The sequence below is a fragment of the Nelumbo lutea genome, chromosome 3, assembly GCF_056320005.1.
Source record: "Nelumbo lutea isolate HS-2025 chromosome 3, American lotus-T2T, whole genome shotgun sequence".
NCBI lineage: Eukaryota > Viridiplantae > Streptophyta > Magnoliopsida > Proteales > Nelumbonaceae > Nelumbo > Nelumbo lutea.
In genome coordinates, this window is record NC_142686.1 from 15,168,517 (window position 1) to 15,190,817 (window position 22,301).

Here is a 22,301-nt window from a genome sequence, read left to right on the forward strand (position 1 = left end):
GTCTGAATGTCCTTACATTTTTTGTTTTTAATGTGGGTTTGAGAGTGCTCTTTACAATGGCCTTCATTTCATGTTCTAATACCATTTGATCCCCCCACTACGAACGAGTCTACGAGGGGTGTCAACGGTATTCGATTTATATTCAGCATAATTCAATTCGATAAATATTCAAATTCGATCGATTATTTAATTTTTATATATAATATATAAAATATTTTATATAATTTATATATTTATATATTTTATATATTTATTAATCATCTAAAATAATTAATTAATCAAATTCGAATTGAATCGAATATTCAAATATTTAATTGGATTTGAATTTGGATATTAATTTTTAATATTCGTTGAATACTGATTTGGATTTGGATTCAGATATTATTTGATCCGTTTCGAATTCGATACGTTAATACCCCTATCTACGACCCAAAAAGTAACACTTTGCACCGTGGTGTTTTTATCTGCCATTGCATTTAAATAATTACCTACATCAGCGTTTTGGCATAAACGGGCAAAACACTGTTTTCATTTGTGCCCGCTTTTGTTAAAATGCCAATGCAACAGTAGATTCTATTCTAAAATTTTATGCGGCAATTGTGGAATCAGGGGAGGGGATGGTTAGAATTTCTGCCCTGTTATAAGTCTCAGTTTGGAAGGAATATGTACAAATGTAAAATGCCAGGTCTGGAAATACAATATGCAAAGCTTTGCAGTATACATATTTGCATTTGTATTCTTCCCATAAATTCCTATTCCATTTTTTTTTTCAAAAGTTTTATATTAGAGAAAAAAGACCTTATGCTAAGCTTCTTGTTTCTCTCTCTCGTCCGAAATCCCGGTCTCTTAATAAGACGAGAAAAAAGACTGACTCAAGAAATTGATTGGAAAGATTTCTCCGGTTATTTTTTAATTCATTTACTCAGCATATCAATCTGAATTTTGGTGTTGAAGAGCACTTTGGTTATATCGATGTTCCCTTAAAATGAAATCGTATATAGAAAAAACGGTGCTGTATATGTGTGTGGATTGGAAGTGAGAAAACGGTGTGAGCCTAAAGGGAAGGAATGCTTACAGGTTCATGTCCCACGTGTACATCTCAACGTGTATTAGGAATATTTCCTATGGGATAATGTTTTCAATACACGGCTGGGATGGGCTGTGGGGTATGCTCAAGATTCAAGTTTGGGTAAATTAGACGGACCCCCCATACTATGGGCTCTGCACTTTTTATTTTTTTGTGACAAAGATGACCCTGAACTTTGGTCATTAGACAAAGATTCCTCCGTTAGTATTTCGTCAGCCAACTTCGAAAAAAATTATTATCTGACTGTTTAAAATTTTTTAAATGATCAAACTACTCTTTTGTAGAGACAATCACTAGTGAGAATTGGGATTTGGGCAACCAGACAAAGGGAAGAGAAGGAGGTGAGTCATGCCAGTCACAGTGTTTCCACCATTTCCACCACCCCCTCCAGCTCAGTATCATACACACATGATGGTTGGTTCTGGCCACACACTTTCAGTTCCATCTCTGCCACCCATTTCAACTCCATTGTCATCCAACCTAGATGTGTAAATCGCACCGTACCGCCCATGGCCTAGCATGACCTGACTTGGCACAACAGGAGGCCCATGGATCTGTAGCTATATAGGGGGATTTTTTTACAAAAACACTCCCAACAGTTCTAAACAACTATATAGGGAGTATTTATGTATTTTGGTTTTGGGGAGAGAAAGAATGACACAAATGCCCCCAAATAGCTATATAACAGCTAGTTTGGAAGGGAATTTTGGGTAAAGTGATAAATAACTTTACAATGATCAAAATACCCCTCTAAACAACTAAAAAATAACTAGTTTTAGGGTATTTTGGGTAATTGAATTATTTTCAATTCTTATAAATAGCCATATTTTCCACAATTTTCAATTCTTATAATGATCAAAGTTAAGAACAATAGGAGAAAATGATGAAGTAAATATTTTTTATATACTCAATAGTTGTATAGCATTTTTTCAAATTATTGTAAAATTTGTTTTAATTTTATTTAATTTATTTGATATTTTTTAATAACATAAATTTTATTTTCAATTTGTAATTATATTGTATTTTTTATTTTTTATTAATTTATTCTATTTTCTGATTTTCATTTTTCATTCATCCAACCATTGTATGTTTTGTATCATTCAAATTTAAATGAAATAAAATTCATATTTTTCTTCCAATTTGTTATTCACTCACTTTGAGTCTTTGTCTTCTCGACTTCTTATTTGGTTATGTATTATTTTTTTCATCTATTTGTTAGATTTTTTTTTTCAAATAATTCACAAAGGAAAGTTAAATATTTTAATTTTACTTAAAAAAAATAGTCTGGCCTTGATTCGGCACACATCCAAGGCCCGGCCTATGGCACAGCATGGCACGGCCTGCAGCCTACCGGGATCCCCCCCAAATTATCCCTGAGAGGGCAGCACGACACAGCCCGCACTTTACCTGAGCCGGCACAACCCGTTTTACACCTCTAATCCAACCCTGAATTGATTCCGTCGGTCATGCATCCGTGTCCAGCCCTAGAGCCTCCGCTGCCCACCCCAGCATAATTCAACTCTGTATTGGCTCCCCCTGTATTTGACCAGCCCGCACCTTGATTGCACTCGTGTCCGTTGCCCATTTCCAGTCAAGCAGGAAACAAACTCCTGTATCTACTCTTTCATGGCGGAAAGCTCATTAGTTGTACACTTGTTATTTTCCAATCCTCTCGGAAGCATCGTCTCACATTTCTTGATTATCGAAATCTTCTTGTATCTTTTGCGGATGAAATGGCTACTTTCATGCACTATGTGCACGAGTACCATTTTAGCTTCTTCCTGGCGACTTAGGCCATTGGTTATCATCGCCGTGGCACAACCAACGCGTAAGATGCAATTGGTGACGAGCATCGAGCGGTCATAGCCAAAATACCGATTCATTCTGATATTCTTGGTTCCTATGATGAGCGCATACCTGATATGCTTGTTGTAGTTCAAGAGCATAGTGGCCATGTCAACAGACATAACACCTAAGCTACAACCCATGCCAGAGTTATATCGCTAGCAACGGGCCAAATTGGCTGCAGAAGAATGGGTTCCACTCTTTGATGAGATCCACCTGACATGACCCTTTGGTTTTGCAAAGTCAACTTAGAAAACCCCAAACTTGAGGAAATCCAATGCTAAACGATTTTTGTGATAATTAATTCCGGGATTAAAGATTCAATGGTAAATGAATTTCGTGGCAAGACCACCGCAAACAGGAGAAGCTTTCCATGATAATTTTGTAGCGATGAAAGGTAATTTTGGGTTAGTTGGAGCGAAAAATTTAGTAAGGTATTTTGGTAATTTAACACCTTCTATCTGATTTCACGGCTGATGGAGCGTTTGTCGCAATGTACAAGTTCAGGGGGGGTCTTTGTTGCAAAAAAAGTATAGGAAGGTCTTTATCATCGACCCCATAATACAGGGGGGGTCCATGTCAAGTTTCTAAACTAAAGTTTTAATTTTATTTTGAAAAGCATGCCAAAACCAAACTTTTTTTTTTTGGTGAACATTTTTGACTTTGACTATTTCAAGAGACATGGCATATTATGAGAGTCAGGATCACCTGCCAACAAAAAACATTCTCACCCTCTACCAATATGATCTCACATTGTACATCTCATATATGGCGGGACTCACTTTTATGATGGGTCTAATCTTATGGTGAAATATGCGATATTGAATCAAATTGGTAGAGGGTTGGAACTTATTTTATTGACAAAAGATCCTTAACTCATATTATGAATGGTGGGTTGAAATAACACTTTTCGAGTCTGTATTAAATTTCAATCTTTGCTTTACCCTTTTACTATATCAAATATGGATCTCTTGAGAGTAAAAATCGTATACACACACCCTAAGAAGGTGCACCTAGCTATATATTGGAATATATGTACATATAGGTTAATTTCAGTACTATGTTAAATTCACGAAAAGATACTGGGAATTTTATAGTTCTGCCATTGTAAAACATATTCCTTTGCCATTTGCCATAGAGTTAACATTTTACATACAAATATTGGTAATATGATATTAATGAAGGGTGATTTGGCTGATCTACCAGAAAGAGATGCGTGGTAAGTCCGAATCATTTGGTGACACCTCGGTATCACGTGGAGCAGGTCGGTTAAATTATAAACGACTTAAACCAATTTATTTGACTTACATCTCGACCTGGTAAAGATTGCAGATCGCCCCTTCAATAAGGTGGCACACATCACTTCAGGAGAGCCAGCCAAGGACCTCAGAGGCCGGCTTGACCCGATCTAGGTAGCCAAGGATTTGATTAGCTAGCGGACATCCGGGGTACTGAGCTATCAACCTACGTGATGAATCACCCTTATCTAGGGTGGTATACCTTTCGGTCCTGAGATAACTGGTGACATGTTATCCACTTGGTGTGAACTATCCCGGCTCCCACACTACTCGGAGAAACAGGATGAGGATCACTGCCCATATTGGGTGACACGTCTCGAAGGTAACGGACTGATAAGGCCCGGCGTGCCTGGATATCCCAGACACGAAACTTGGACCTCAACACCTATAAAAGGATTTCAACACTCTTTTCACAACATATACACGATTAAGTGCAAACAATCTATTTTCTAACTTTTTATTCTCCATTGCTCTCTTGCTCACTTTAGTTCAGCTAATTTAAACATTACAATGCTCACCCTAAGTCCAAACCCTCGGACACTCTGATTTTGTCTATCTTACAGATCAGTCTGTCGACCTTAGCACTCGTCGTCCAAGCTGTCTTCCAGAAAACGGACGATTTCGAGCAGCATCAGATATTAATCATTAATCACAAACTTATGAAATTAATCTAAGTAAAATTGTCGCATGCACTAATATATAAGAAAAAAAAGTTCCCTACTGGGTTCCCTATATGACCTGCCATATATATGCCAAGTAGTGGGATGATATGGCCAATCAAAGACATCCACCAAATAGGGGGGATCATCTGGATTGGCCACCTGTACATAAACCTTGTAATCTGGCATTCTATTAGCACTTTGTCAAGTAATGTTGGCCATTGAAAATTTTATTAGTGTGATGTTGAATTTGACTAAAAGATGAATTTATTAAGACAACATGACGAAGGTTTTGGGGCTCAAATTTTCTCCATTAACAAAACTTAATAAAGGAAAACATGGGGCCATTTGGAATTGCAAACAAAATTTTTCATTATTTAGTCTTCTTCACTAAATTGAAGACCTGATTATGTTTATATCACATACTCAGCTGATGCAGTAAAGAAATTCACTGTAAAATTAATCAACTGTACATGTTAGAAATTCACTCGATCTGTGTTTCCAGCTTTGGATAATAATCATGTGGGAGCTAGAATGGTCACAAAGAAAATGGTGTGACTTGTGAGCCCCACCCTTATCACTTATTTATCCAGAATGACTCATAAAAGATGTATCTCAGCTTTTTGATTTTTTTGGGAGGGGGGCATTTAACAAAATAAAGACGGTACCATTTACTTACTCAATAATTAGAACGGACATATTTAAGTAAATTGTGTGAGCCCTACATTGACCCAAAAAATTGTGACACTTAAAAAAAAAATGTGTCAGCTTTCCAATTGCTTGGATCTTTCTCGTTGAGAAGCAAGTGAAGAGAACATTTTGTCTCCGCCCATATATCCAATCCAGCTAACGTTGATTAGTTCATTGGCTGAAAGCTAACAAAACTAAGTAATGCTTGAATTTCATCCCAATGATAAATTGATAATCATCACTATATCTGGCCCAAAATTTGAGGCAATCCAAAGCTGTATTTGCTTTTCCAATGATCCCTATCTTTTATTTTATTCTGGTATGCATATGTTTTTTGGAATCCTTTCACAATTATTGGTTGCACTGGGAAAAATGAAGATGACAAGAACCTGGTTTCCATAGATGATTCTTCTTCAATAGATCATTCAGGCGGTTGTTGATATCCTTTTGCTTTTGTTTAATCCAACTAGATGGATTTGAATTGTAGACTTTGTTGTTATTATTGTGTAAAAAGGACAGCCCAGTGCATAGGATTAAAAGTTTTGAGCCTCCGATCAATGTGGGTCTGGGAAGGAACAGATGTAGAGGTTTTATTGATATTATTGCGTAATTAATATTTTCTTTTTTCCGGATAAAATGAGCAATTATGCTCAATTTTTTTTGTATTTATGACTCAGTTTTGAAAAAATAGAAATACAAATATATACAATACGAAATCATACAAAATATAAGGTTATGATCTCTCTCTCTTTCTATATATATATATATATATATATACTAACAAACTGAGCCAATTATGCATATCCAAAGCTATTGTTGACACCTATCCTAAATTATTCACCACTAAGTAATGTTGATACTTGGAACATTGTGTAGATAAAATAAAATGGAGTAGAATTTGAAGCACGCACACTGAATGAAAAAGGCTAATTGATCACTTCCTGGGGACCATTATCCGTGATGACCACCATGTATCATTCATTCATTCACCTTTCTCAACAACAGCTGTGCATAATTAAGTCGATATTTCCACTCTTTCTCTTCCCTTTCCAGTGGCTTCATTTCATCATGTTTTACATATATTCAATTGCCTTTTCCAGTCACCCGGCCCAAACCATAAATTCTTAATTTATATGGGTTCAAGACCACCATGAGGATGGTGGACCACGTACGGTCACAGCATTCAAAATTAGTGTTTTAAGACTTGGACCAAACCGGATAGTCGGACCGTGAAAATTAGGAACAGATGGCCTTTTTGGGGTGGGTCCCGATTAAAATGGTTTTGGCAGTCTTTCACGGGCCGAACAGGTGAACCACCCAGTTAACCAGTAAAACTGGGACCCATTGGTACTCATGCGCGGCCTGCTTTTAGTCCAGTCCAAGTCTTCAAGCATTGCATAAAATACTCCTTTTTTTTTTTTTTTTTTCCTTCATTTGATAGCCGGTGTCCCTGCCTACTTATTGAGGGGTTGGAAAAGCTCAATCCTTGTAGAGGAGGACAAAGAAATATTTATCCTTTCATCTGTCCTTACCTTACCTAACTTGGAAATAGCTTAAGCATGTCAATTCTCATGGAGTTTCTTGTTTCAGTTTTTTCAGAGAACTTTGACGGTTAAAAAAAATTCTTATGTTTTGAACAAAATTCCTATCTCCCAATTCAATATAAATATGAATATGGATTTGAGTACATCCCTTTTTTAAGGAAAAAACAAGGAAATAGCAGTTAGAGCTTGGCTGCCTACTGTTAATTGGCACAAGTTCATTTGGAAGACTTAAGCTCCCCACAAAAATTGATTTCTTTTTCTTTTTTTTTTTCTTGTGGAGAATTATACATGGTGCTATCCCTGTAGGTGATTTCATAACTAAAAAAGGTAATACTCTTGTTTGTAAATGCTGTTGCTGTTGCGTGCACCAACTTGATACTTTCAATAGTTTCAACCACTTATTTGCTAATTATCTTAAGGCTTCTTTGGTTTCAGGAATAGGAATCTGAATGGGTTATTCTGATTTCAATTGTTTGGTTGGATGACATTAAAATCCTGTTTTCATTCCTTGTGGAAAGGCATTCCCTCTCATGAGGGAATGGTCATTCCCTCCCCCTCCTTTGGGAATAAAATCTCATTTCAGCTGATTTCAATTCTCACTCTGATTCCTGTCTGACCCAAACAGATTATGGGAATAGATCATTCCGATTTTAATTTTGAAGGATTTTGATTCTGGTTCCAATTTTGACTGCAAAACAAACAGAGCCTTAGTTCTCTTTTTGATGCATCTTTTATTTTTTTAATTTCAGTTTTAAGTATAATTTTATATATGTTATTTAATAAAAAAGAGGTTCTAGAAAACACTTGTAAACAGGTGTATCTGGCACCCAAAGATATGATATGATTTGCCCAATATGAGACATACTGTATCCATACTTTGACTTTGTCAAATACATCCAATCATGAGCATTCTTCCATCTGTTATGTGGGTTTTATAGAATGAAAGATGTAAACACATCTTATTAGATGGTAAGAGCATACCTGCTTTAAACTTGGATCTTTCACTGCTGATCATAATTTTGGGCTATTCATTTGTTAAATATCTCTTCCAAGAGTTGAAAACTAAAAGGTCTAGGTGGATCAGTTAGAATTACCTGGTTAACCATCTTTTTAAACCGAATGACAATGGTGCTAGTAGAGGTAACTAACATGGGTTCTAGTGGTGGGAATGGTGTTGTTACAAATGCTTATGGAAAATTCCAATTGGTTTTTCACAATTATTATGGCTAAACTACTTCCATTCAAGTAGAATTCTTAGCCCTCTATGATGGTTTGAAATATTTGCTGTTTAGACCATGGCATTTTAAACTTGTAAGTTGAAAATGATAATGAAGGGCAACACCAATTGTCTATGGACTATTCTAGAAGGAGCAAGCTCCTCCTCTCTTCTCTCTTTCATGCACATTCATTTCTTACACTCTAAGAGCAGGAAATAAGTGTGCAGACTATCTTGCAAATAAGGGCATCGAAAAAGATTCATTAAATTCTCATCCATCATTCAAGTTTTGAGGAATCTTCATAAAGTTCTCTTCAAGGATTTTCATAGCAATCCTACATTTTGCCTAAAATGATCGTTTTTTGTTTTATATAGTTTTTTGTATGTCTGTTCTCTATGTTTTAATCATTTTTATTGTAATGATGGGTTGGGCTGAATGTGCAAGGGAGAAACTCTTGTATTTTGGATTGGGGCAAGAGGGACTACATGCATTTTTCCCTCTTAACCTTTTTTTTTTTTTATTTATCTTTGAAAATGGTTAATAAAATTCTCCTCCGCTGGAGTAAAGTTGGGGGTTCAAAAAACAAATTGTTATTGTTATTATAGAAGCCAAAACTTTGGGGTTATTTTCATCTTTTGAAACAAGTACTTGCTGTCTCATTATTAGAGGCATGCATCTTTAATTTTTGAGTCTTGCGTGCAGTAGACAAGCTGTTCCTCCATTCCTTTGACATGTTTTTCACCTACCTCCTAATGTTTATATGACTGGTATCACGGAATTGGATGCATATTATCAGAAGAAGATTGAAAAGGAAAGATAAATGAACCCTTCACATTATGAATCTTCAAGAACTTGGTCTTCTAAGATTAAAAACATAAGTTACGAGTTATGAGATTAACAGAAGAACGCCGTAGGAAGAATTCTGAGATTCTGAAATTCAGAAAGTTACCATGTTGATCTTGTGAAGTGAGGATCACTCATTAGGAATTAGAAATTTAGAATCTATATTTCATTTACCAGCTCATTTTGTCTCTTTTCATTCAGTACCGATCAAGATTTTCTCAAGCTGATCTACATGGAGGAATTCGTAATAGTTTACTCTCTGATCAGAATTCATGCCGGAACGTCAAAGAGCTTTCTTCATGAACGTGGCCCCTACGGACTTTCTTTAATGTCTTGTCCATGTGGACCCTTTTAGCTTTACTAAGTGACAGATGCCTTAGTTTGCTAATCAATCAACCAACCTTGCCAGACATGGCTTACCCAATGATTTTTCTTTTCTTTTCTTTCTTTTTTTTTTTTTTTTGAGTGAGTTAGACGTCACGAGTACTTTTTACATATGCATATTTTATTTATCGCATTTATAGCTCATCTACCTTCACTTTAAGTGTCACCTCTTGACCCCATTGTGCACATGGCTAGCTCCATCTCTGCTTTCCTTGTTTCTTCCGTTATCCTGTGGGTTCCTTTCCGAGGAAATACTTTTGACGAACAACTTCGCTACAGAGAAATGATTTATAGTTGTATTTGGTGTTGCAGTTCGGCAATCACAAATACAATAATGGTAGGAAGTAGGAACATGGGAGGAGTTAAAATTTTTCATTACTTTTTGCGATTTTTAGCAATGTTGCGGATGATGTGGGCCCAATCCAACTGGATTGGTCATGTGACCAAGTGCCAAATTCTTGCATCTCTGCATTCGATTGTGCATTAGTTTTTTTTTTTTTTATTCTTTCCTTTTCAATGAATGTTGGATTTTTAATGTCCAAATATGCCATATGGTGAGGGAGTTTAATTCAAGAGCCCGGATCTCTTGAAACATTGAGAGCCTGATTGGACAGAGGTCTTCTGTGTTGAGTGAGCCTCATCAGAGAAGCTAGCTGAGATTGCTTCACCGAAATGTTGATTTTATGGTTCATCTAGGCCTACTTTCGGCTTTCTGGATTTTTATCAAATATGACTCCATGGGGTTCCAGCCTTCCAGGTTTCTCAGCTCATGTAGTACCATAAATCATTGCGTGAAAATCCTCCCAAAGTAAAGCATGTCATCCAACCATACATTGAAAATACATTCCATCCTTGTAAATTAAATTCATTGAGAGATGTTTTCAATGTTCACCCGAATGTCTTGCTCTCAGGGTGTTGACATGCTTTTTTGCTTTTTAGGAAATCCTGTCTCCAATTTCAAACATCCTTTTACAAGTGGAGTTTCCTGTTGCTGTATGTACCACTGTTTCCCCATATCATTCAATAAGGTGATCACATATCAAAAGGTTGGTCTGTTTCAGATTAAAGAAGTATATTTAACCATGAACAACAAACAGAGTTCCAGTCAAAGTTGGAGACTTTGAGTGCAATCTAAGTGATGTGGGATCGTCTCATTGATCAATGTATGACTGAAGCAACATCTTCATACATACATACGAGATGGGCTTCAGTCAGTGCAAGACCTGTTAGAACAGCCTTTACAGCCATACATTAAAATTACTTATGTGTTTTATTTCTTGAGGAGATATTCTCAATATAAGGATATAAAGGCTATTTGAATGGACCCTGCACTGATTGATTCCGGTTTCCATACAAAGAGCAAAAGGGAGTTCCTTGAAGTGATATAATTAAATTGATAAGCATAGGCCCCGTTTGTTTTTTGGTAAGTTAATTACCCAGGTAAATGCAGTTATCTGGGTAAATTTTTCCTGGGGACGTTTACTTGGGTAAGTGCATTTACCCATGTTCTTTTATTTCTCATGTAAAGAAGGCAATGCCCATTTTAGTCGTAAAAACCCATTACTAAAAAGGGCATTTTTGTCCCATTCAAGTGTTGGCAACTTCCCCCTAGGTGGGAAAGTTATTTACCCACCTAGGAGATGGGTCACTTATCCAGTTAAATGGATAATTGGTACCCAGGAAAATAAACTTTCCCTGTTCCCTACATAAATCTAAAAAAAGAATATAAGATTCTTGATCAAAGGGAACCAAAATCCCATTAAATAACTTTTTCCTCTCTCAAAATTCCGAAAACAGAATGCCCCCCATAATATAATATTATACAGCTGGTGAAAACTTATGCCTAATGGAACACACAAATGTTCATGTTTAATTAGAATATCAAAATCACATTGAATGGTCCCATTTGGGAGATCAATTGGGCTGAAAGATTCGGTTCAAATATATCGTAACCGTTAGTTTTATTATATACATTTAGATGGTAGAAACACTATTAATTTAAACATCATGTCATAAGCATGCGAAAATGGTGAGTTGGGGGACCAGTCATAACTAAACTTCTAGTCCAATGTCTATACATTCATACTGTAACATACATATATACATGCCTGCATGTATGTATACATACATAGTTACATATAGAGATAAGAATTATTTTATATTTATTATTTAGGTGAATTAAAAAGAAAATTTTAATTAATTGAAGGGCCGGCTACAATTAAATCTACCTCCCTTTTCTTTTAATTAGGACTACAGGGAACCACCCTCCCCACCCTCCTTGCTCCCCTTGGTTCCGTCATTGTCTCTGAAAGCTTCTTGGCTGTTGGATGGGGGGGTAGTTGGAGTTTAGTCATTTCATACACTTCACACATCTCTTACTCATTGTCCCACTATATAAATTCAGTGCTGAAGGTAGAGTTATAGAGTGAGAAGGACTATTCAACCTCTTGACTTGGATCAGAAATCACGGAACAAAGTAAAAGAAAAACAGAAGAGGCAATGACGAGAACAGGGTGAATTTAAGGAACACTTCTAATACTTCACTATGGCCTTACTGTATAATTTTAGCCTTGCATGACACTATGGCCTTACTGTATAATTTCACCCTTTACTTCTGATATCAGATGGATTTAATGAATTTCCGGCCTACATTATCATTACGGCATTAAAGGGAGAGCAACCTCGGGATCCGCCACCTTACCAATATACATAAATGGTTGTTAGAGAATTGAATGGAACTAACATTGCACCTGCAAGTATGATCATTATGAACTGAGCGAGCGTGTCCTTCCAAATGACACTAATTCCTGCAGCTAGCTGCTTCAACACTTGTCATCCTCCCAAAGACTGAAAACTCCATTGTCACTGCTGAGACCCCTTTTACTCTAGTGGTGTGTTTTGTGTCATAATTCAACTGTGTTTGAGATTCATGCAATTGGGTAAGAATTTCTTCTTTATCAAAGCTTCGTTTGACCTGTTGGTGGATATAATATATAGATAGATATAACGTAATCTGGAACTGCTCTCAGTTTGTCCTTTATAGTTTGGCTTAAAAGAAACTTTTTAACTTATCTGGATTATAACCTTCTCCATGAAACAGAGAACAACAAGCTGCATATCTAGACAATGCCGACAAGGCCACGAGGACAGGCCTGGTCTGGTCCGTCTGGAGATAATTTTGAGCTGTTTAACTACGCTTCTAACACAAACACTGGTAGTAGGGGCCTCAGCGCCGAAGATCCCAAAACAGACATACCGGACAAAGTATGCATTTCTAGTATTTCACCAAATCAGCAGCTCCTTCATTCAAGGACGGAAGGATCATGGATCACGGGCAGATGGAAGAGAAAAGACCACCACGCAGGCAGCACTAAGCTAACTTTATTAAATCCTGTTGTCACGTGAGTTCAAGACTGTTCTCAACCTGGGACTGGGAGTCTTGGCTTTGTTATCCACCGTTGAGCGTTGAAGCAAATTAAGGTTAATAAGGGTCGGTCCCAACTCCCAAGGAGTTTTCTCTGGGCAACGACGACACACAGGGAATAAATTAAGCTTTCTACATTCAGTTTTGGGATAACATACCAAATAAATAATCCAAAACACACAAGCTTCTCAGATGTAAATCCATACTACAGGCTACAGCAAGAAATATCAAATCTGGATGTGCTGAATAAGGGATGGAGGATGGAGATGGATGGGGCAAGGATGGCCATGAATTTGCACTCTGCTGCTCACCACAAATGAGACCAGTTAATTGGGTTTTATTTAATTTAGACGCTTTTCTTAGTTTTTAGCTGTTTAATTTCTTTTCGGATTACAGGCTACATGCTAGACAGCAGGACAGGAACCTAGAGAGTAGAGAACATGAACGCATATTAAACTGCTCAAGAGTCGAGACTTACGGGTCGTCTCGTCTCAGACCACTCTCAGCCCCAGCCTAGCTTATATTGTGAACGCATAAACTACTGATCAAGATTCAAGAGAGCATGATGGAAAAATAATTTCATTGCAAAACATAAAATGGGTAGAACTATTTTGCCCCTTTTTCACGATGAAAACTTTCGTAAACTTTTGTTTTCCTTGCCATTTACATGAAAACAAATTAAAAGGCAGTGGAAAACAAAGTTTTCTCTGTAAAAGGGGCATCAGTTGAGAAAATTTTATGTCCATTTTACAGAGAAAAAAACACAACCTGAAGCTGAACTGAAAATATAAGTTCTTAATTATTATCTTTTGTGGAGATGCTAAGGTATAGGATCAGGATCACCACCTATATTTACCATAGTTCCCCTGCATTATTCAAATGTGATTATTAACCATTAATAAGACGAACCGTGAAACTCTACTGCACAGGCTTCAACAACTGATGCCTTAGGCCCTTAGCTCACGTCCGAAGAATCTGAAGCACGTGCAGAGAGAGAGCGGGTGAGCGTGCCAAAAGCTCGTTGCGCATGGGCAGACTCAAGATCCATCACCTTGGCGGCCTCGGCCTGAAACCTGGAAATTGATGTGAAGGACTCAGACCTGTGACGCCTTCTTGTCTCAAAGCTTGCCCTCTCAGACATTCTGAGCGCATCGCCTGCAACATCCACTGCTTTTTGACTCCTGCATCCGAACAGCATGCCATGCCCATGAGCCCCCCGTCTTTGCTCCTCTTTGGCCATCAAGGTCTTGGGCTTTGTTGACGTAGGAATCATCCCGTCGGGGTTCGTAAGAGTTGGTGGTGCTGGCACCAACGCCACCGAGAAATTGGCAGCACCGGCGGTGGCGGTGACAACGCCCCGGTCAACGCTTGCTTCGCTTGGCTCGTAACATGTTGTGGGTGTAACACAGCTTGACATGGTATCTGACGCCTGCCGTATGAGGTATGGGTTGGCATTGCTCGAAAGGTTCTCGATCTCAAACAAGTCCGAACTCGCATCACTCTCCATATCGTCGTACAGTCCACGGCTGCCGGAATTTGCAGTGGTCTCCTGGGCTCTGGGAATGGCATCCCAAGTTAACATGGGTAACCTTCTCCCCAGGTTCAAATTTACATCCCCTCCTTTTTCCATGATAGGGGACCCGAACACCTCCAGAGATTTTCTGGGCTTCTCTTTCTTCTCCTTCTCTTCTTCAAACTGCCTTTTTACGGTCAGGTTTCCCACCCCGGGATTAAAAACTGGGAACGAGAAACACTGTTCCCCCGTTAACCCACTACCCACCTTATCACAGGCCATATCCTCTTTGAACCGTGTTTGCTTAATTCCAACCAAATCGAATGGATCACGATCGATTTTGATGGGTTGTTTTGTGAGGATCCCTCTGCTATGAAGCCCTTCAAAATGAGGATGGTTCTTGGAATTCCTTGAGTTATTCTTGTTCCCCCCGAGGTCTTCATCAATTTCCACCGACTTCTTATCAGAGCACGCGCAATTACAACCGAGGCCCACGAAAAATCTTTTACCAGGTATCTTGTTTGTTCTGCTTGGAGATAGGTCTCTCAAACGACTTGGCAGTAATGCGCTACGGCTGTTCCAACTTGCTTCCGAGCATGAACTCGGAGTTCCCAGTTTAAGCTTGGATCTCATGGCGCTTACATCAACTGGGTTGTGCCGCTCGTCTTTCCTAGGTAGGTGCTCCCTGGGACTTCTGTCGACAATTCTCGGCTTCTCCTCGTCCATTCCACCGTTGAAGTATTTTTCTGCGCTGAAGACACCAATTTCACTATCTTCTGTCTTTTTTCTTCCGAAAGCTACCTGGTGGAGAGGTTCTTGGGAGTCGGTGAAGGCCGCAGCTGGGTTCCGGGCTGATTCAGTCAGTTCTTGTATGAAGGTCTGTTTGGCACTTCTGAGGTAAGAAGAGAACGAAGCATCGCGGGGATTGGTATTGTTATCTTCGTTGGATATGGTTCTGGGGAGGGTGGTATTGCAAGTTGATGTTAATGCAAATGTAGCCATGGCGTTTTTAGCAAAACCTTTTCTGATTTATAAACAAAGAAAAAAAGAGGAAAAGGACTTCGGAGAAAAAGCATACTTTGCAAGATGCTTCGCTTGAAGGGCTCCGTAAATACCACATATATCATAAGAAGCCTAAGACGGTGATAGGCTCTGGTACGATCAGTAGGTGGCTTCAGTTCAATGGAGAGAGAACGGTAAAAAAGAGAAAAGATACCCAAGAAAGGCGCAACTTTGAATCTGGAGCTGTTATGGTGGCAATGGTACATAAAGGCCGAAGCTTGAAATTGGAGAGGTCTTATTTCCATTTGGGGAGGATCAGGAGAGGATGGAGTGGGTAGAAAAGCAATTTTTCGCTTTGGGAGGTTAAACATGGGCCCATCATGCTGGTGATTCGTTTGACTCTTACCTTTACAAAATGCACGTAACTTCTCAGCTTCTCTAACTTTCACTGTTATTTGACCAGAAGAATTTCCTTTCCTTGCCAATCTATGTGTGGAGCAGATCCCAATTCAATGGGCACCCCGTGTTAGATTAAATCTGACGTGGAATCTAGACTCAACTGCTACAGATGGGGATATCAGCCCCCCCCCCCTCCGATCCAATATTACTAGGGATTGGGATTTCATGCTTGGAGCATTCTCTACCAGGAAAATCTGGTCGACCAAAATCGGGTTTTACAGAAGTCCCTGATCGTAGCCCCTTATATTACTGCATTTACATTTATATTGAATTTGGAGAAAAGTTATTTTTGTTCAGTAAATACCCAAGTCAGATTGCTAGAAGCGAGCTAATTAAACATACGCACTTGGTACATAATTACATTACTTTAGAAGATGGGGGCCATTAAATGGTCATTCCAGTTCCTGAATCCTGAGTGAGGTTGCAGCCTGCCAGGGGCTCTAGCTAGAGCCTAGAGGCCTCCGCCCGACTCATATAGATCCATTGTGTGTCAGACCCAAGAATCGGGATATGCTCCTTATACATTGCAATCTCACACCGATCTCACGGGCGCATCTCCAATGAATAATAACACATAGGGGAAAGAGCAGATTGGGTCTCCCTTATGTGAGCCTTGTAGTCCTATTGGGCCATAAACCACCAGCAAAATGTTCCCCCCCCCTCCAAGTTAAGGTTTAAAATCTGGTCCTAAGCTTAACGGTTGTCTCTAATGGATTAGCAATTCATCCATATGAATGAATCAATAGTAGACCAGTCCATAATGTCATCACTATAATAAAATTTTCAAAAAAAAAAAATGAAGAACTTGGTGATGATGAGTCAATGATTCAACTGTCAGGATTGATTAGATCAGTGTTCAAGCCAATAGTTTTTTTGGGAAAATTTTCGATTAATACCCTATACTTTGAGCCTACTGCCATTTTGGTCCCGATTAGTATTCATACTTTTAAAACGTGATAATCCAGTACCTATCGTTTTCCATTCAAGAAAGTTGGGGTCATGTTTGAATGGACATTCTGGTGACCCTAACTTTCTTGAATAGAAAAGGCAAGGATTTGAGATTGTTAATTTTTTGTCAATGTTTAGATGGTTAAAGAAAATTAAATGACACTCAGGGTATTTATGTCTTTTTCAAATATTACTTAATGGCTGGTTAACAGCTAGTTAACAGCAGATACTATATTGTCATGTTTTAAAAGTTCAGAAACTGAATTATCACATTTTAAAGTTCAGGGACCAAAATGGTAGTAGGCCCAAAATACAGGGTACCAATCGGGAATTTTTCTTTTTTTTTTAATTGTAAAATGGCAAATTAGAAATTGACCCAAACCACAAGCTGGTATTGTGACTAGATCACCAACCGGCTGAATTGAAAATGGACCGAAAACACTGGTTTTGTAGACCTCAATTGTGGCTGATTGAACAACGCATTTAGATTTAGGCTCCTTTATTGCGGCATGGTTTCTCTTCATATATGCATGGATAACTGGATAAGGAGATTTTGCTCCTTATAGATGAAATTGTATTGGACGATTGGATGGATAAATAATAACTATGGGTTACTTACAGAAATCCTTTAAAAAAAGCAAGGGATATTCAAACATTTACTACACATGTTTTAAAATAGGAAGTTAGGAGTGAGTCAAATGATGGATCATAAAAAAGTTGCTTTATATTGTGGGGCAATTTACATTTCTAAGTCATTAAAGTTTGAGATACTTGCACATGCACTTTAAAGTCCTCATGGATACTTACGACTTACCTGCTGAAAACAACTTTTACCTACTTATTATGTACACATTAAAACGTTATTAGGTGTTTGACAACATGGTTTATTTTGTTTTTTGAGAATCAAAATGGCTTTTAGTTTACCAAACCGCAATAATAACTTTTTAATTTCCACTTCTGCTCTTAAAGGGAAACAATGTCTTATTTTCTGAAGAACCAAACAAGTACAGCTTAAAAGATCTTACAGTGGACAATTAACGTGATTCACGGCCTTCCATGTATTGTTATGGCCCCATCCAGATGTCATTTGTTCTAATTCCAGGTGTGGCTACAGCAAATATACATCAAAGGCCGTTAGCTAAAACCACGTCGTAGCAAAAGTAGATTTATAAATGTTGCAGGTGAACCAATTAGCTATACAGCATATACCGGTGCATAGCTTAGCTAGTTAAACAAGCGCCTACTTGGTCAAAAAGGAAAACCACTCAAATAGAATAGGGTGGCCCAAATTAGTTAGAAATTTGTTGTTGATTTCCTTTAGAAGATGGTTAAATTTACAGGCCAACTTACTCGTGTACAGTTCATATGGTTGAGCTTGAGTATCGCTTTCCAGATGCTGTAGACTGTAGTGGAATTAATCCAGTAACAGTTTCCATTTTGTTTTCCATAGAGTGAGGCGGATTGCCAATTGGGTCTGGGCAGAGTTGGGTTTGATGAGAAAACGAAAGGGGATTAATGGGGATAAAGGGCGGTACAGCTGTTGTAGATTCGAAATCAAAAGTTTTAAGGGATATCGCTTTTGTGATTGATTAGCAATAAAAGAAGGATTAGGCCGTAGTGAGGGCAGCTTCTTCCCTTTATGCATTGATCAACACAGCCCAGCAAACTGAAGCAGTTACAAGTAATGTCGAACCTTTAATGGATAGTGTGCGATAAACAACTGGAGATAGCTGCAGTGAGATGATAAGACTGGGATGATATGTGACAGTGGTTCATGCACGGTCACTACAGGTACCGGAGGATTTAAGCTTAATGTTGAGGCCAGATATGTGGGTTGGATGATTTGAGCATGAGAACATCATAAGGTAGGTCTCATAAATGAGACTATTAGAGTATTTAGGCACTTTGATTTTACTTACAATAAGTACTTTTTATTAGTTAAAAAAAGTGTTGGAATCACACATTACGTGATAATTAAATACTTATTCATGTTTGGTTAAAAAAATCAGGAATAAGTGCTTTTTTTTTTTTAAAGAATCACCTAAGAGTTGTTTTTTTTTTTAAGAACTTCTTAGAGAAGTGTTTATTCGACTATTATAGGCCGATTCAGTCCTTAAATATTTTGCTAATTCCCATTATACCCCCACGGGGAGACAACCCTTCTTTCATTCGAATAGAAGAAGACAGAGGAGCGGGGCGGCACACCATTCTCCTTGGTGACCAGCAACCACCGACAGGGTGAAGAAAACGGCGGGCGATGAAGTCGGTTTGATATTTTTCACCATTATATCCCTTTTAATGTTGATTTGAATTGGTTTTGGGAAGGCTTTTAATGCCTGAAACTTGCTTGTGTTTTTTTTTTTTTTGTTCCTAGATTTGTTTTGAGAGGTGTTTAACGGCAAAAACCACTATGCAGACGTCAACGATCGAAGGTTAGATCGCCCAAACGAACACCTTCCATGATTGTTGTTATGTTTTTGTCTCTTTCGATGAGTATTTGGCCGAAATCAATATTTATGAGCATTTTTTGTGCATTGCTTGTGTGACGATTCCTATGGATAAGTAGGATTTTGTTGGGCATTTTTTTTGTTGAAGATCATGCTAAAAAATGCCGAAATATGTGATTACAGATTTTTTTTTCATGATTTTTAATATAAATAATTGGTTAAATGTTAGCATTTTTTCTTTATTTGTGATTGCATTTTCATATAATCCGAATTGAGGAATACTTGTGATTTTTTTTTTGTGATCAATCCGAATTTTCATATTTTTTTATGATTAGTATGAAAATAAATTATAATCTTAATTTTTTTTTTTATTTCTCAGTGCATATTTGTGATGTTTTTATATTTTGTTGTGATTAATAAACGTTATCCTATTTTATTTTTTACATTCTCATTGCATATTGGCGATGTTTTTATATCTTTTTGAATAACCCAAAATTAAAAAAATTGTTATATTATTAATATGAATAATAAATGTTATATATATATATATATATTTGAATAATCTGAATTTTCATTAATTGTTTTGTTATTAATATGTATTTTTTACTTTATCCTATTTTATTTATTTTTAAATTCTCATTGCACATTTGTGATATTTTTTTTTATCTTTTTGAATAATAAAAAATTTCAGTAATTGTTTTATTATTAATATGAATAATAAATGTTATCCTATTTTATTTTCAAATCCTCATTGCTATTTTGTTATTATTGTTATAATTATAATTATATAATTACTATTACATTAATAATTATAACTTGTAGCTTATTATTATTATTATTATTATTATTTCTTTTTGGGTCCATTTGTTACTCAACAGGTGGGCCCACATGGGTTCTCTTATGTCACGATTAGACCTGTTCATGGGCCGGGCCGGGCTTTTACTCTTCATTAATGGAAATTTGTTAGACCCGAGCCCGAGCCCGACCCTGATAAAAAGCCCAAAGCTCGAGGATTGACCGTCGGTGATTGTGTTCGCCGGAGCTAAGTTTGCGGGTGACTATGAGCTGCAATCTACGATTTTACAGTGATCAGTTTACGTTTGAGCGAGCGAGCGAGCGAGAGAGAGAGAGAGAGAGAGAGAGAGAGAGAGAGAGAGAGAGAGAGAGAGAGAGAGAGAGAGGACTCACCGCCGTAGTTGTTACACCGGTGAACGTTCACCGCTTCGCCAGTTGTGTGGCTGCCTGAGAGTGTGAGGACTGAGAATTGTGGAGGATGTGGAGAAGAAAGGTTCAGTTGGAAAAGGAGGTGAAAGAAAGAGGGGTATTTGACTAGAGTTTTTAGCTTTAATTATAGGTCGAGTCGGGTCGGGCCGGGCTATTTCGGAAAATTTTGAGCCTGACTCGAATTTATTATGGGCCGGGTTTTTTGGCCCGAGGTTAAGCTCGCAGGCCCATTTGCGTGTTCAAGCCCGTCCGGGGGCCGGGCCGGCCCGTCGGGGCACCCGGCCCATGAATAGGTCTAGTCACGATGTGGTGATGCTATAAGTTTCCTTGAAATGCATAATATAATATGTGAAAAACATTATTTATATGTATAGGTTAAATGAGTGTTAAAATTATTATTTATGCTAAAATAAGCACTTATGAGAAAAATAGCTTATCAAACATCATCAACCTACAAATGGGTCACCAAACAACATTAATTATTAAAATAAATGACTTAAAATAAGCACTTATACAATAAATATTTATTTATCAAACCACTTAATCACCAACATAACCTTAGTGGTGGATCAATCCAATTAATCCTTATTCGTCCTAAAAATGCAAATGATTGTCGGGTGAGAGAAAGTAATTAAAAAGAATACAAAATAAAAACAAAAAACAAAATAAAGATGTTATATATATATATATATATATATATATACATATATATTAAGTCAGGAATAGAAACTTGTGCCCACCCCGAAATTTCTGGCGTAGATTTCGGTGGTCTAACTGAACTCTGATATCTGATATTGAATTTGATTTATAGGTGCTGGTCACATGGTTAAAGGCAGAGTTTCTTTTCCGTGGTGCCCACTACGGGCCATGTGGGGTGAAGTCATGGAGCTCTCTCTACAGGAGGGTTGCGGTAACATCAAGCCATACCTACAGAGAGTAATGTAATCAGGTTGTAAATGCCTTAGCTAACTACGCATGTGACTAGCTAGTTGGCCGTCGACTAAAGTCGGGTTTCCAGCCTAATTTGAATCACAATAGGCTCTATGAGATAACGTAAAACATGCATTGCAGTGTCAAGAGTGAAGATGCCGATGGCGGGGGCAACTCATGAACCGATTCAGGATGTGGATTGGTTTAGTAAGCTCTGGTCTTGTGGTGGTAAGTTCTACCGCTCAATCCACAAGACGCCTGTACTGATCTGGGTGGACCACTAGAGACCCGGAATCGAGTTGAAGCTGAAGTTGCTGTAGCATCGAAAATGCCATTAGGTTTACAGCCTGACATAACGGCATCTTTAAGGATGTCAAGTGTATATATTTGCACTGGCATAGAAATATGCCAGAAGAAACTGCACAGGAAATTTCAATACTCAGAAAATAGTGCAAATGGCCAAAAGCTCCTTAATGGGAAAGCATGATCTCAGATAATCCTTCGGTTTCCAAAAGCTTATTTTCAAACTAAACCTAAAATACTACAATGCTATTTATCATTTCCAGCAACGATAAGATCATCAATATAGGCCAAAACTACCAAATAAAGAAGCTGATTGGAATGAAGTGAACAAGGTATTATTAACAGGGGATTGTGTGACTTGAACTTGCCTAGACCAATTGAGTCTCAATTTTAATTCAGTTAAATAGATTTTATTTGCAATACCAAATCCTAATAACATTAATTTAATGCCCATTTAAATTTAAAAACAATTACATCATTAAAA

General features: G+C 37.7%; 1 protein-coding gene and 1 long non-coding RNA gene across 2 annotated transcripts; one reads left to right on the forward strand and one right to left on the reverse strand.

The window, feature by feature from the left end:
- Positions 1-13,554: 13,554 nt before the first annotated feature.
- Positions 13,555-15,980, reverse strand: PKS1 (phytochrome kinase substrate 1). The gene has a single exon (XM_088975071.1). The coding sequence runs from the start codon at positions 15,504-15,506 to the stop codon at positions 13,947-13,949; it is 1,560 nt and encodes a 519-aa protein (XP_088831197.1). The 5' UTR covers positions 15,507-15,980; the 3' UTR covers positions 13,555-13,946.
- Positions 15,981-19,017: 3,037 nt separating this feature from the next.
- LOC148863130 (uncharacterized) lies at positions 19,018-21,947 on the forward strand. Its single transcript, XR_016109362.1, has 3 exons — positions 19,018-19,175; positions 19,288-19,345; positions 21,396-21,947. It is a non-coding gene; the product is annotated as an uncharacterized LOC148863130 (long non-coding RNA).
- Positions 21,948-22,301: the final 354 nt, after the last annotated feature.